Below are 16,314 nucleotides of genomic sequence, written 5' to 3' on the forward strand. Positions count from 1 at the left end.
TGAAAACCAGGAAATGTACCCATGGGAAACCTCTATAGCTTTTGCTAACGACACTCGCCCACTTTATCAGTGGCATGCCGCATCATTGGGTCTCATCCTGGTTCCTATAAACCAGGAAGGGCTCAACCATATTTCAGGGAGTACTTAAGATTTTCTTTCATCCGAAGTCAAGTCATGTTCCGTCATCAACAGATATGTAATGTGCGATACATATTATGAGATTTTTATCCCCAAACTCAGTGTCAGTTGATACCATTGTTGTTACTGCTGTAGAAAATTCAATAAAATGATTGGATATTTATGAAAACATTTAGAAAACTGAAAATGCAATTTACAAGTATAAAAAATGCAAGACAATTCAGTTGCATCTATTTTCATCTTTCAGTATTTATACGACACGAGGAAGCAAATAATGTATTAAAAACAAGGCAGAAGCGGGCAAATAGCATTTTTGAAGAGATAATGATGAAAGCATCACTTGAGCGAGAATGCATGGAGGAGAAATGTTCCTATGAAGAAGCCAGAGAAGTATTTGAAGATGATAAGAGAACTGTAAGTAGAATGTATAACATTAGATTAGAAATATTCTGCCTTTCTATTTTCTTTGCAATACATTTCCTGGTAGCCACACTAAGGCATTAGTGCTTAAATATTCTTAGCATTTGGCACTGTCTGAGGAATTAAAACAGAGCAGCCACTAAAATGCTTAGTGCCTCTGAAGATCAGCAGTGGCTGTGAGATGTATGTAAAGAGACTGCTGAAATGGACGATCAGAGTTCAACCGACAAAGCCCATTGTGACTAAGACGCACTGCAAAGCTGAAAAAGCTGACTTCCCTGCTTCACACCAGTTCCCCTGTGAGAGACCCTCTTTTGTGCCTATTGTATTGGCTGCTGCCTGATATCATTGAAAAAAGAGTCAAAGAAGACTTCAAGGCACATAACTGATTTATTGCAAGATGACCTAAGTGCCTTTCCATCCCTGTGGCCATTGCTTAAATGTAAATGGCTGCATCAACCCCAAAATAGCATCTATGTCCACTTAACTGTGGCCACCTTGAGACGTCTGACTATGAATGGTTGTGTTACTGACACTGATGCATAGAGCGCCCACCACTCAACTAGACGAAGTGCACCCTATTTGAGATTGCTGCTGTGAGCTACCATAGATTGACTTGCACTGTTTGTATAACTGTTTTGGCACCAGTTCAATGAAGAGACACAATGGCTCCTGGTCACAGCAGCCACATCTGGCATGTGAGGACCCTGAGCATCCAACAAAATTTGGTGGCAAATACGACTTTTACTGTTCTGAGCTCTAAAGCCCATATGTGTCACTGCTCGCTTACCAAGTCGACACATGCTAGCTGTGAGCTTCTGTTCTAACCATTGCATCTACACTCCTAAAATGGACAACCTCTCAGATATACTGGGGTGAGTCAAATGTTCCTGAAGCCCTGCAACTGTTGGAATTAATACCTGTACTTCAGTTTCTAAACCAACATGCAATGCAGATGTAAACCCTCTCTACTAAACATTGCTACCACCTGAGAGTCAAAGACCGATTAGGGAGACATTCAGTGATCTGTATGGCTTTTCCTGTCCTTCTGGGACCCAGAGATAACAGAAAATGATTGTCACAAGGATTGTCCAGCCCCCAGGTTCTGGAGAAATGGCCTGATGATCGATGCTGACAGAAAAGCTTTAACTTTGAAACCCCTGCCCATGAAACTCCCCCAAAATTAGAAATATCTAAAAAGGGAAGACGGTCCCTTCTGCGAAGAAGCAGCAGTCCATGTTCTAGAGAAAAAAGGATAGTGGGGTGGATTGTGGAATGTTATGGCATTGTGATGTGACTGATCTGGAGAGCTGGAATTTGGTGGGTTGATAGTAGTTGTAATATTACTGGTGAGAAAAAGTTTTTTGTTCCTACAAAGAATTCGTGGTGTTTTCAGTTTCTGTTAAACGTTGAAATGTTTGAAAGTTACTGTGAGAAGTTGGCCTGGTATATGATGCTCACTAGTTAAAGTGATCACCTTGTACCATGCCAAGCAACCCTTATGGTGTGGTTGTAAGTCAACCTTTTCGGACTAGCTGCCCTAGTGGTAGCGTAGGCTAAGCAGTCTTTGAGGCTAAACTCGTGAAGCGTGTTAAGCCAGCTGTTTTACCAAATGCAACCCCCTTTTATACCAATGAAAGGACACCACACAGATATATATTCAAAATATATATGTATTTATTTCTCAAAGTAACCCCTAGTCTCTTTATGAGCACAGGAGCACAAATCGTCAAACAAGATTACAGTAGAATACACAGAAGTTGCACTTTATATGGATAGGCCCTGGTGGCCGCTCAAACCATATACTAAAATAGTGGTATAAGTACCACGAACAGAAAAGGGAAAAGGCCTAGGGCCTCTAGAACCGCTGGGCCTACAAGGAGCTAACTTCAGTTAGTGACCAGGAGGTCCACGGGTGGCGTGTGCAGAGCAAATAGTCACACGCGTGCTCCCATAGGTTTCAATGGGTGCGTAAAAAGTACAAAGTTACTGTAAAAAGGATCTTCCGGATGGACTAGGAACTCAAGATTGGAAACACAGGCACTAGAGATGATACTCTACACTTGGGCACCGGAGTGCCAACTTTACCTCACCCACAGGAAGCGGGTGCATAGGTGTCGAAGTGCGTCGGGTTTCTTCTATCTGTTCCGTGGAGCCTGTGGACAAAGATGCTGCAGGCGGTCGGTCCGGGAGAGATGCGGTGGATCCAAGAGTGGATCGGTGTTGTAGAAGACCTGTAAGCAGAGGGGACAGTGTTCACAGTCACTAGCCAGTGACCAGCGTGGCACCAGGTGGGTACCAGGCGGGTACCAGGCGGGTACCAGGCGATGTCGGGTGCAAACAGGAAGAAAGGTGTAGCTTGTCTCTGCAGCCACGTGGTCCCTGGAGGTCGACGACGTCCAGGAGTCGGTTCAAGAGCTGTCCCACGCAGGCTCTCGCTGTCGGCGGTGTCGGCGACTTGATCGAAGCAAACGAGCCTTGGCAAAAGCAATTGTTGTGGAGAACAAGATAAGCTGATTGTTCTGACCAGCAAGGTCAGAGGGACTGCTCCTTTGGAGGGGAGCAAGGGCCAGTCTGGAGCAACCAGACCAGCGGTGTAGTTCTTGAAGTTCGTCGCCAAGATGGCTACTAGCCAGCGGGCCAGCAACCGGTTAGGCGCGTCGAGTGGCAAAATGCAGAAGGGCCCCACGCAGATCGTGGAGATGCTGGAGGGCTCACTTTTGGTGCAGATGCTGCTCGAGGGTTGGGCTCCTCAGATCCCAAAGCACAACTTGGAGGGAGCCTCGGTTGTTGCGCTTGCAGCTTGTCGTCGTCGTTCCAAGATGGCTGGCTCCACGTGTCTCGGTGCCTCCACGGGTCTCCTCTTTTCAGGGACTGTGGATCGGGCGGTGAGAGGTCTGGAGAACCAGGTCTTGTCAGTCTCTGGGCTCGGGCTCCGGCAGGAGGCGGCGGCAAAGCAGACATTGATTCGCTGGATGGTGCTTGCGTTAGCAAGGTGGTCACTCCCTGACCACAGGGGAGATTTCCTTCAGTCTTCTGTGCAGCAGAATGTCGAAGTTCCCGTCTTCTTCTTAGTTTCAAGTTGATTCCAGGATGTCTGAAGTCTTAGGACACAGCTCCTACCTTTAAGCGGATTCTAGGGGCCGGACTACCTGCTAGGTCCCTCCCTATGGGTGGGACCAGGAAGGGGGGTGGTTACACCCCCAATCCTTTGTCCAGCTCGCCCCAGGCCCTGGACTGGTGTGCCCCAAGACCGGTTTGAACTGGCATATGCACCGAGGCTCCTTGTGAGCCTCAGGCATGTCTGGTTCCTTTCAAGCCCTACCTGACCAATACACAAAATCCTGTCTGGGGTGGTGCACGCACCTCCCCTGGCAGGAAACCCTTTGTCCACACCTCCCAAGCTGGAAGGACTCCCAGCAGCAGGAGGGCAGACTTGTGTCTGTGGTGGCAGCATCCATTTTGTGGAGCTGAGGCTATGTCTGATTTTACCCGGGTTTCAGGTACTGTACATGTCGTGTCCCTCTAGAAGGGTGGAATGCTAACCCCGTCGCCAGAATTGGCGAGGGGTTAGTATTCCAATTCGTATGACACCTTACTCGACATGTTTTGATAAAGTCAAACCAAAGATAGCATTTAACCGCGAGGTTCATAATGCACTTAAGAGTATATGGTATGACGATATCTGGAAACAGTAGAAGGAAGGGGTTCCAACCACTGCAGACAGGCTCAGCTCATGCCAGAGCACCATCTCACATGGAACCAAGCACTCTGCCTTCAGGATTGTTAAGGCCTGCCATAGGAGTGACTTATAGGTTAACATGTGTCCCATTTAAGGTTAGGTATAGGTATACTACACCTAAGTAAGAGGTGATTACACCAACGTACCCCAGCTGAGTGGTCAGCCAGTTGTGTCAAATTGTTAGGCCAAGCCTGGGGTGGCATAATACATGCTTCAGCCCCTGGCAGGCCTTGGAGACACCAATGCCCTGGGTACCTAGTGTACACTGGTACAGGGGCTGACAGGGTGATCCACTTCCAATTGGTTATGCACCTAGGGTGCATAGTGTAAATTTAGTAGAGAGAACAGCAGGCTGGGGGTCTGATTGGCAGGCCCACAGCTTCAATATGTCAAAAACCAGTGAAGCAAAAAGCAAAAATTTGGGGTGACCATAGGATAGCAGACCCTACTCTCCTACAGTTACTGTGAAAGTAAGGTTTGAAATCCCCTCCACATCTGTAAATGTGTGAAGAAAGAAAATGATGAGATGAAGCGAAATGATGAGGAGATTGATGACAACTTGGCTGGGGTAGAAGATTGTGGAGAAGAGAATGAAAAGATCATCTAGTTATTATAAAGAGTATGTGATGAGTAGGGAGTGTTAATGTTCTTAGAAGTTTTATGTATCATGGGTTATTGTTGAGAGGTGAAGATGTGTAGAGGTTTGGGCGATGTGAGGAAGAAAAATACACATGTAGCATGTGATGTGGATGGGCAGGAATGCTTTAATGTGGTATGTTGGAAATTGGTATGATAATGCTATCAACATTCCCGAGGGGAAATTGTATACTTTATAATAATGAGGTAACATTATTGAGCTCATGCTCTTTTAAGAATAATGAAAGACATATTTCAAAGCGTAAATAATTAAGTCACAGAGATCCCTAATGGCTGTTCATCTACGAGCACCACCAAAGTGAAAACAGTCAGTGCTTATAAGTGATGGTTGCGCAGAACCACCATGCAGTGGAGAAGATACTAGACATGCTGGTGAGCCCTGACCCCCATCACAACCGTAGAAATAGGGACTAGAGGGATCATGGCTGGGGGGTATCAGGGGGGAAGGCAGGAGGAGTGACCTATTCAGGGGAACAATCCAAAAGATTAGGCAATATATGTGGATCATTTTGGTCAGCTTAACTCCCTGTCACCAAAAGAGTACATTCAGACAGTTAGTTCATACAGCCAGTCATTATTCGAGGTACTGGGAAGAAATTTGGTAGACGGGAAGCTAAACCATTAAAATGCAAGAAGGTTGTAGTCCAAGATAGATCCTAGTTACTGACACCAAGGGTTCTAAAAGAGAGAACTGCATCTGTGCTCCGCCTTGCAACTAGTGTGGAAAGTTTATTCTTCATTGGGTGTTATCATGCAGTGCTGGCATTCCTAAAGATGTTTGTTTCAGCCACTGAGGCAGGAAGATGCAGTCCTTTTTTTTAACAAAGCCCTAATAACAGGAGACTGCATAGTCTTGACCTACAGAGAGTGCATACTTAACGTCAGTTTTATATTGCTGAGTTTTAAGTGTTATTCTGTGTCCCGTGATACATTAATGAACAAAAGTAAATTAAAATGTTCAGGCTGGCTCTGCTTAGGTGGTCCGTTTGCGGATTCAACACTATAGTCTTGACTATCATCCTCACCATCTGATGTTTCATTCTAACCCCCAGACATTCCCGAATCTGTATTGTATTGTGTGTTCTATTGTACAGATGTGACAATGTTTCTTTGTTTTTCAGATGGGATTCTGGAATGTGTACACAGGTATGGAACTTTGAAACGTGTCAAATAATATATTAATGTCAACTACAATTAACACTCCTATGTATTTTCTGTGCCACAGTGCATAGTAACAGTGAGAGTTTATTGTTTATAGACGCAGACCAGTGCGCATCCAACCCCTGTCAAAATGGTGGACGATGTGATGACCAGTACCAGTCCTATGTGTGCCAGTGTGCAGAAGGTTATGAAGGACGAAACTGTGAACAAGGTCAGATGGCGCCAATGTCTAATGTCTTTAATATTTAGTACTGTAGTGGTCTTGTAGATAATAGCATTTGGATGCATGTAAGTTTGTAATTATATCGCCGCAAACAAATTGCAGACTGCATAATGATGCACATGTACATACAGCCTACAACTCGGCTCATGAAATTATGTGGTGTTGTGTCTTGAATATCTACCAAGATAGAAGCTGGTCCTTAAATCTCAATGTGGACCAGGCAGCTTAAGCCCCTATTTTACCCATTAATGGTGGTTCTTAATGTTGATGTCAGAAATTGGGGACATTCTGAAGCTACTGGCGTAAACTACGTGTGCTGAGCCAGTCACAAATTGACAGGAGAACATTATGCTCTGGGTTGTAATAGAGACTCTGAGATTACCTAGAACAGTTTAGGTACCCACAGCAAACTACAGTCCAACAAGAATAATGTGCTCAAAAGCTCGACAGACCACACCCACGAAGATCATCAGAAAGAGTCTACAGTCTATAGGTAGCTACCTGCTTTAGTAGTATAGCAGGTATCCTTACCCTAGCATACCCATACCTGTGCGATGAGTAATAACCATATGGAATAACTCAATCCAACACTACAGAAGGTAGGAGTGCCGGAACAGCATTTTTAATTCCACCAGAAGAGCCAGAATTACCTGGAGTGAACCAACAGGAAAATCCACGAAAGATCAGCAGAGGGCTAACACAGAATCAGTGAGTTAGCAAGGTGCCCCCGGGGGCTAACGGTAAATGGTATTTGCTGGAAGACGGCCAAAAAGGCAGTCAGTGGGAAACCTGCAGGGAACCAGAACATTGATAGAAAACTAAAGGAACACATAGAATGTAAGGGGCAGCAAACAGAAATATGGGAAAACTGCAGAAGAGAACTTGCAGTGAGTTATCAGAGAGTCAGCAGGCAGCCTGTGAGTGCCAGCTGGTGCCAACCAGTGTCACCAGTGCCTGTTTAAGCTACCTCAAGCAGGGCAACAAGCATTCTACTGTGTATTTTATAATGCTATTGTATTTAGGTATTGCAAGGCCATGAATACAAAAAGAATTACAGCCATGGAAACAGCAGAAAAAGATTCCGGCTGTACCAGCGGGAATCCTAGTACCTGGAACAATAAATAAACTATCGCAGCGACTAGATAAAATTATTGTCCACTTGACTAGTTTCACCGATCGTGACATTACTGTGCTAGACTGATTAAAGATAGATCAATTCCACTTGCCCATAACCAACATTTAGTGTTTTTAAAATCCAAGTGTAGCCTTACCATTTTATCAGAAGAACAAAGATTTGTCGCCACACTCAACATGGAAAGAGAAGAATAGTTTAAGAAACAAGCTTTCTCAAGAAGTCAATATTTCTACCTTGGAGAGAGGACATTGGTTAGGCTGTGAGGCGAAACACTTTATCTGTCTGTGAGACAGCACTCCAGTTCATGACAGGTCTTCTCGACTATCCACAGGAGGCATAGAGGCTATCCAAAGACATATTTAAGAATTGCTAATTTTGGCATTATTTCTAGATCTTGAAGTCTATATGATTTTCCTGGGGTGGGAGGGAATTGTGATGTGGTAATACGCATTAACTGTGTGAGGCATAACAGAAGAACTGTACTTCTAAGAGCAGTATACCACCCCAAAATAGACAAAGCCTTACATGGTTTGACACAAAGCAAATACTTTTGTGCAGTGGCTCTGAGAAGTGCACTGTGCTAGAATTCTATGAGTCCAGGAGGTAAAGCAAAACTGACTTTGTCTTTTTGGATTGCATTAACTTAACAGTATGCCCTATTGCATATCAAGAATATCTTCTATCTTCAACCTTATAGAATCAGAAAAAGCTTTATTCGGTAAGATAATTTACAAACCATAAAAGCATGTACAATTTTACATTTGACCGTTTTTTCTATTAAAAAACACATGGGTTAAAAAGGAGATATAGTTTAAAAATATCCAGTATGACCAATACAATAAAGATATGTGCAAAATCACAATCTTAGGAGGGAAGATGATCAGTTTGTTATCATTTTTCTTTGCATAGTCATAGATTATGTATTTTATGTCTCTAGAAGACGGAAAAAAGTGCCCCCCGCATGTACAATTTTAAATTTGAACATTTAATCTGTACAAAAACACATAAGTTAAAAAAGAGATATGGTTAAAAAATGTCCAATATGACCAATACAATAAAGAAATATGTGCAAAATCGCAATCTAAAAAGTGAAGATGATCAGTTTGTTATCATTTTTCTTTGCATAGTCATAGATTGTATATTTTATGTCTCTAAAAGACGGAAAAAAAGAGCCCCCATCAGCAAAATTAGGATGCATTGGGGGATGTTCCCAAGTCAGCGTAGGGTACCTTATGTATAATAATATCCGTCTTAGCATCATATAAATTGTGTGATGATTTTTATGTTAAAATTAAGTGGGAAATGGAAAAGCCATAAAGATTTACTCATTCACTAAAACATTTCTCATAATTTTAGTTTCCATATTTTAGGGTACATTTTGAAAGAATAGTATACAGTACGTTATTTGATTTTGAGCTCTGCAATCCTAATACTATTTAACATACAAAGCTTTAATATTCATATGCAAATTTTCAATAGATAAGATTAAAGAGGCACTCTATCGTTATTAACAGTGTGGTCAAAATCTAGATTATTCCGACGTTTAATAAGATTCTTTAAGAAAGAGATGACATTTATGATTATGCATTCATTATCAAGACATTGGAGGGCCATAAAGGCAGGGCGACATTGTCGAATGCCTCATATTTTTAAAATTGGGACTATCCATTTTCTTCTCAGATCGATATAAAATTTACAAAACAGAGTAACATGGATTGTGGATTGTTGGGATGAGTCATCACATGGGCAAGTAGATAGATTTTTGGACCAATCGTTAACTGATGGAAAGGTAACAAACCTGTGAAAAATGTTCAACCTGAATCGAGTAAGAACAAATCTATCATAACCCTTTATGGTGTTTTGTAGGTACGGTTGCATGCCAAAGGAGGAAGTTAACATAAGATTTGAGAGGACAGCGGATTTTGTCACTTCATTCGCGAATCTCAACTCCATATGGTGCAAGCACAATTTCTTAAATTCTTTACCTGAAACACCTGAGATTGAAACTGGGTTGAAAAAGTATTCAGGTTTTCCTATGTCTGTCATGAAGTCCCTTACATATCTAATCCATTCTATGTCTAGAGAATGATCCAGCTTCAGAGCATCCTGCAGCACCAACTGGTTAAATTTGTTGCTCTGTGACTTCCAGATACGGTGCCACAGGGTCACTGGCTGGATTTTTATTATATCCGTTATGTAGGGGACTCCTAACTCAGCGTGGCAGACATATGTAGAAGTGGAAGCCGGCACAGCTAATAAATATCTGAGAAATGCATTTTCCACTTTCTGTATCACAGATACATTACGATGGCCCCAGATCCCTGCCCCATACAGTGCTACACTCGTACACTTAGCATTATAGATATTTATTAGTTCAGGTGGTGTTCTTTTACCTAGTTTTTGCGAAAAATTGACAAGGGCTGAAGTGGATCTCATAAAAATGAGTTTTCTTGAGTTAATTGCTTGGCCCCATGTACCCTTGTCATCTATTAATATCCCCAAATATGGGTAGGTAGAGGTATTAGCCAGTTTAATCCCATTTAGGAGTAAGTCCTTTCCTTTCTTGCTGCCTTTTCCACAATTCATCACATATGTTTTTGTGACATTTATCTTTAACTCAATATCTCGCATGAAAGAATTGTAAGAATCTAGTGCACGCTGCAGAGCCATTGAGTGCCAAAATTACGGCATCGTCCGCATAGAGCAGTGCCGGTATGCGTCTATTTACCGAGTTCAGGTGCACTTGGGGGACGTCCTGGCTTCCTTCCAATAAGGCCTTTTCAAGGCCGTTTGTGTATAATGTGAACAGAAACGGGGCCAGGACGCACCCCTGTCTTACCCCTCTGCTCACCTGAAATGACGAGGTACATTCACCTGTGGGCCCAAATCGGACGCATGCTGTAGCGTTACTATAAAGGGCTTTCAAGAAATTGATTAGGGATACTTCTAGCTCCATTTCATTCAGTATATTCCATAATTTCTGATGGGAAACACAATTGAAGGCCGCGGAGAGGTCTACAAATGCCAAGTGCAGTTCCCCCTCCGCGCCTTCGTGTATTTACCCATTAGAATGGCCAGGTTAAGGCCCTGGTCTATTGTGCTCAGGCCTTTCCTGAAGCCAAACTGTAGATCTGATAGTACGTTCTTTTCTTTCGCCCAAAGTTTGTAACCGAGACAGGAGTATCCTTCCTGCTACTTTACCCAATGAATCTAATAAAGAGATTGGTCTGTAACAGGAAGGATCCTGTCTGTCACCTTTTTTATAAATAGGGACCATGATAGACTCGGTCCAACTTTTGATTAGGCCCATTGAAGAGGTTGCGTTAAGAACGCGCGTTAATAGTGGAGCCCATAAGTCAGTATTATGTTTATAGATATCGACGGGGATCCCGTCGGGTCCAGGGGCTTTGCGACCTTTACTTTCATTTAATGCTGATATCACTTCCTTTAAAGAGAAAGATACCTCAATTGGATAGATCACACTATCTTCGGGGGGAGAGGATATTAAACCATTCCTGGTTATGATCGCCTCAGGATAGCCAAAGATTTTACTGAAGTGGCTCGCCCATTGGTTTTCATCAATCGTTACTTCCAGTGATGGTGTATCTTCAGGGGAGAGGAGAGGATATCTGACTACTTTCCAGAACGCCTTGCTATCTTTTTGGATACTAGCCCTATGCAGATCTTCCCACAGGGAGTTTTTAGTACCCTTTTTCTTAATTTTATTGCCTGGTTATATAATTTCCTGGCTTGTTGAATAGCATATTTGTCCGTTTCAGTGTTATGAATAGCTTTTTTGAGTGCACGGTGGGCTTTTGTGCAGTTGGTATCAAACCACCTAGTTTTCTTATGATCCCCCCTTTTTATCTCTACTTTCAGACTATTTTTTATTGTTGCCGTGATGTTTTGGAAACTTTCTAGGACCAGCGCATGAGAAGTGTTTGCATTAAGGCATGTCATGATTGGGTCCAGAGCCTTACCCACCACTAAGTGTGTTATTATATCGGGGTCTATCATTTCCCATTTCAATGAGTAACCATTTGTTCTATCGATATCCAAGTTGGTACAAATATGATTAGAATTTTTAATCTTATTTTTATTATGATGTTTACATTTTTTATTTATAATTGTTACTGATTGTGGGAAGTGGTCACTTATGGCTATCTTGTGCTTTTTAAATTGCCTTACACTGCTACCAAGAAGATTTGAAACCAGGATAAAATCTATGATGGAACTCAGGCCTCTCCCGTTGAACGTTTGTGAGAAAGGGATGGGGGCTGTTACTAATTCGTTTGCAAAGGCCAGGTCCAACATAAAAATATTCTCATTCAATGCACTGCCAAAGGTATTATGTGAAAAATGGGTTAAGTTACGATTTTCCTCGCCTCTCAAACCACATATCGGGTTGTTATTATGAGGGCATAAGTTGGCGTTAAAATCTCCACCCCATACGATCTGTGTGTTTCCGGAACTATGAGTCTGGATATTGTGCAAGACGTGTCTTAGTTGGTTCATTTTATCTTCCTCTTTTTCTTTGGCAATATTATTATAGAAGTTCACAACCGTTAGGGAATATTTACTATCCTTCGATAGTGTTAAAATTTGATAGTAAGGCTTTAAACATTAGACCTATCGAGGAATTAGAAGGCACTTTCAATAGCATACGGGAGTAAGATAGTTGGAAAGCCCAAGCATAGTACTGTAAATCAGGGAGTGCCAACCCACCCTTTTCCCTCCTCCTTCTTAATTTTTTCCACGCCAATCTAGTGGCTTTGTACTTCCAGATGAAGGAGTTTATTTCCCGCTGAAATTTGTCTATTTGTTTAGGGTCGAAAGCCAGGGGGATAGTGTTACATAAAAAAGTAAACTTGGGGAGGATAGCCATTTTAACTAAATTAGTTCTACCAAGAATAGTAAGTGGAAGAAAGGACCACGCTTTTAGTTTTTTTTGACAATCTTTAAAGACCCGATCCAAATTAATTTGTGCAATATTCCCCACGTCTTGAGTAATTTGGATACCGAGATATCTCATTGAGGGTGTCACCTTGAGATGTGTATTGTTTATATTCCACACCATAATTTCGGTTTTGCTGGCGTTAATCTCATATCCAGAGATCCGCCCAAATTCTTCTGCACACTTAATTACTGTTGGAAAGGCTAAGCCCGGGTCTACTGTAAAAATGAGAATGTCGTCCGCGTAAAGAGCTACCCGCCTTTCCCACCCCTCATATTTAAAAGAGGGGATATTAACTTCCTCCCGTAGAACTTGAGCGAAAGGCTCGATGTACAAATTGAAGAGAAGGGGAGAAAGAGGGAAGCCCTGTCTTGTCCCCCTTGTAATATTTACAGGTTCCGATAGGGTGTTATTAATCAAGAGTCTGGCAGATGGAGCCTTGTACAGAAGAGAGATCACTTGACAGAAATTCTCACCAAACTTGAATTTCTTTAATACCGCAGTCAAATAAGGCCAACTAACCCTGTCAAAGGCCTTTGTTGCGTCTAACGTGAAAGTGGCTAATGGCAGAGAGAGGCTAGAGGCAATATCTATGGCCCCGACTAAATCATGCGTAAGGTCAACCAACTGGCGGCCCTTTATAAACCCTTTTTGGTCTTGATTTATTATTGAAGGTATAACCTTGCCCAATCTAGCTGACATAATGGCCGCAAATATTTTATAGTCGTTGTTCAAAAGTGATATCGGACGGTATGATCCGCAATCAGTCGGGTCTTTCCCCGGTTTAAGAATCAGGACTATGATGGCCTCATTCCATGATTTGGGAGGGTTGTTCCCTTTTAACAGAATACTATTGAACAGAACCGTCAACGTTGGAATTATACCTTCGGACAAGGCACGATATAGTTCAACTGGTAAGCCATCTGTGCCTGCTGCCTTTCCTTGCTTAAGTTGCCCAACAGCCTCTCTCACCTCTGTCTCGGTTATTTCTGACTCCAAGTAGCTGCTTTGGAGCTGGGTGAGACTCGGCAGGGATATTTTATCTAACCAAGAATTCCTTGCAAAAGGATCATCAGTGATATCATCTTTGTAGATGGCCTGAAAAAATTCCTGAAAGGCTCTGCCTATCTCGGAGGTGGCAGTAAGAGGACTTTGGTCGCCTCCCAACTTTATCTGCCTAATATATTTTTTTGCTTGGTCTGCTTTTATTTTCCACGCTAGCATCCTCCCAGCTGCTTCCCCAAACTCAAAATGGGAATTTTTACTTGCCTCCCATCGGCTAGCCACCCTTTCCTGTAAAATACACTCCAATTGTGTTTTTAAGTGGGCTAATTTTCCTTGCTGACTTATTGAGCCTATAGAGGTACTGAGTTGCTGTTCAATGGATTTCATTTCGGCTTCTATGTTTGTGATCTTTTCCCTGTATAACTTCCTTCTCTGGGAGGCTCTAGAAGTAATGTTCCCTCTCCAAAAAGCCTTCAGAGCATCCCATACTAATTCCTCGATAGGTCTAATGTTTAAAGCCATGTTGGTTGGGGCGGATCTACCCTGTCAGGGATTTATGTTTAAGTTTGGAGATCAAAAGTTTTTTAAGAAGATTAAATTGAAGTCTCTTCAATCTATGGCCAGTATCTGGGCTCAGATCAAAAAGAAAATAGGGCTGTCTTACTTTTCAAACTATGCCCCGGTGTGGGACTCCCCGGGTTTACCAATGTGTCTGAGGGATGGGTTGGCGTCCCCCCTGATACATGCCGGTATTGCAAGGTGGGGAGAGTTGTTGGTAAATGACGCACTGCTGACATGGGATGCACTAAGTGATAAGGTCGGTCCTGGGCTATCAAGATTTAAATATATGCAGCTTGAGAGTTGGGCTCGGGCTCTAGCTAGGAAAGCTGTCCCGCTGGGTAAATTTAGTAATTTGGAACAGCAGCTTGTCGTCAGGCAGGCGGGCGGCAAAGAGGTGGCTTTTTGGTATTGGAGCATTCTGGAGGAGGTGGATGGGGATTTTAGCCTCCCTGACCAACTATGGGGAGAGGAGATGGGGCGACAGTGTGAGCAAATATGGCTTACTTCACTTACCATCCTACACAGACTAGTCAAACCTGCGTGGTTAAGGCGCAACCATCTATTCACCGTTCACCGCGCTTATCTCTCTCCTTTAAGACTATCAAAATTTCAGCCAGGAAAGAGATGTAACAAGTGTAACCTCTTGAATGCTTCGGATACACATATGTTTAAGGATTGCCCTTCTATCTGTACTTTCTGGGAGAAAATAAAGGACACACTGGACTCTATACTTAATTGTTCTGTGCGCATTACTCTGTCATTGGTTATCTTTGGCATAGACGAAAACATACTGGGGCAGGCAAGACTCTTCCTTTTTTACGCCATTCTCTTGGCAAGGCGCCAAATATGTAGGTTTTGGGTAGATGCCGTACCTCCATCACATGGAGATTGGCTTTCATCCTTGTACAGTACATCTAAGCTGGACCTGGCTAGACGTGTCAACAAAAAAAATGTGGTCTTTTGGGACCTTCTGTTAAACTGGTCATAGGAACGCCGGGGTTTTTTTTTTTTTTTTTTTTTTTTTCTTCCCCGGGTCCTATGATTAAGCCTTGGTTACTCTTTGGATCTTGAACGCCGGTCTCATGGTTTAACGATTCGCCCCTCCAGGCTGAACAGATCCTTGGATCGAGTAATTAAGCTATCTAGCTTCCCTCACCATGGAGTTATCTTCCGCTACTCTGTGAATTGTGTCCTGGTATGCGAGTCGACTTGAGATCCTGAGTTGTTCTCCCAGCTCGTGACACACTAGGTGGCTGGTGATTCCTACAAGAGGGTTAATGGCAAATGAGGACTAAAAAAAAATAAAAAAATAAAAAAAAAAATTTGATAGTAAGGATCAGATATTTCGAACTTGATTTTTTTTATTGCCACCAAGTTGGAGACATAGATACATAAGCCTCCCTTTGATCTCCCGTGATTAGATGGACTAGCTGAAGTATGATATGTTTTAAATCCATCGATGTGAATTTCCTTTTGGGTCCAGGTCTCTTGGAGACAAAGAATATCCGTTTTACTGATAAAATCTAGGAAGAGGTCATTATGGAGTTTGGAAGATAGATCCGCTATGTTCCAAAAAGTGATGTTTACCTGCCCCTCGTTATTCCGAGCTAATAAAGGTGACTGGGGCTCTAGTTCAATTATCTCTGGCTCATGTAAGATGACATTTAAAACTTCATCACTATTTAATGTTAGACTAGGCTCTTCAGAATGAATTATTTTATTTGGCCTCTGCCCATACAGGCTATTGCCTTGAATTCCTAGTGAAACCTCTGAATCAAATGTCACCTTTTGATGTAGTCAGTCCAATTCCTTAAGTGATGAGAACGCGCTAAAACGATTATGTACTGGGACAGTATATATTGAGCTAGACATGCTCTGGGGGTGGTCTAATTTCACTATCTGATGGGGTGGGTGATAGAAAAAGCCCAAGGGGAGGATATTAATCCCAATTTCGATCTTATTGCCGTCCGCGTTCCCTAGAATCCTTTCAACTAGCCAAGGCGAGCGAAAAGTAAGAACCAGACAGTCACCTGTAAAGGGTTTCCTGGCTTTTCCTACCCATCCCACCCTGCGTACCATCTTGAATTCTTCAAACAGGATCCGAGTAGCTCCCACTCTATTCCCTAGCCAGTGCAATGACTTATTTCTAAGAGATTCACATGTCTCCTGGTCATGCGGCCCTAGCTGTGGTACATTTGCCAGGATGACTGTGAAGGGAGTGCAAGATGGTGGAAGGTCCAGGTGGGAAGGAGTCGGCGAGAATGTATTGGGTAATGGCAAAGATTGTGAGCCATTTTTATCTGCAATTATACTGTTGG

The 16,314-nt window shown here is 42.7% G+C and overlaps 1 protein-coding gene across 1 annotated transcript in view; it reads left to right on the forward strand.

Moving 5' to 3' along the window:
• Positions 1-16,314, forward strand: part of F7 (coagulation factor VII) — a 280,047-nt gene that overhangs the window by 39,772 nt on the left and 223,961 nt on the right. Inside the window, exons 2-4 of the mRNA XM_085622315.1 lie at positions 386-552; positions 6,079-6,103; positions 6,216-6,329. Coding sequence (XP_085478441.1) covers positions 386-552; positions 6,079-6,103; positions 6,216-6,329 — 306 coding nt within the window. The remainder of the gene's footprint in view (positions 1-385; positions 553-6,078; positions 6,104-6,215; positions 6,330-16,314) is intronic.

This window comes from Triturus cristatus, chromosome 8 (assembly GCF_964204655.1).
Source record: "Triturus cristatus chromosome 8, aTriCri1.1, whole genome shotgun sequence".
In the NCBI taxonomy this organism is placed as follows: domain Eukaryota; kingdom Metazoa; phylum Chordata; class Amphibia; order Caudata; family Salamandridae; genus Triturus; species Triturus cristatus.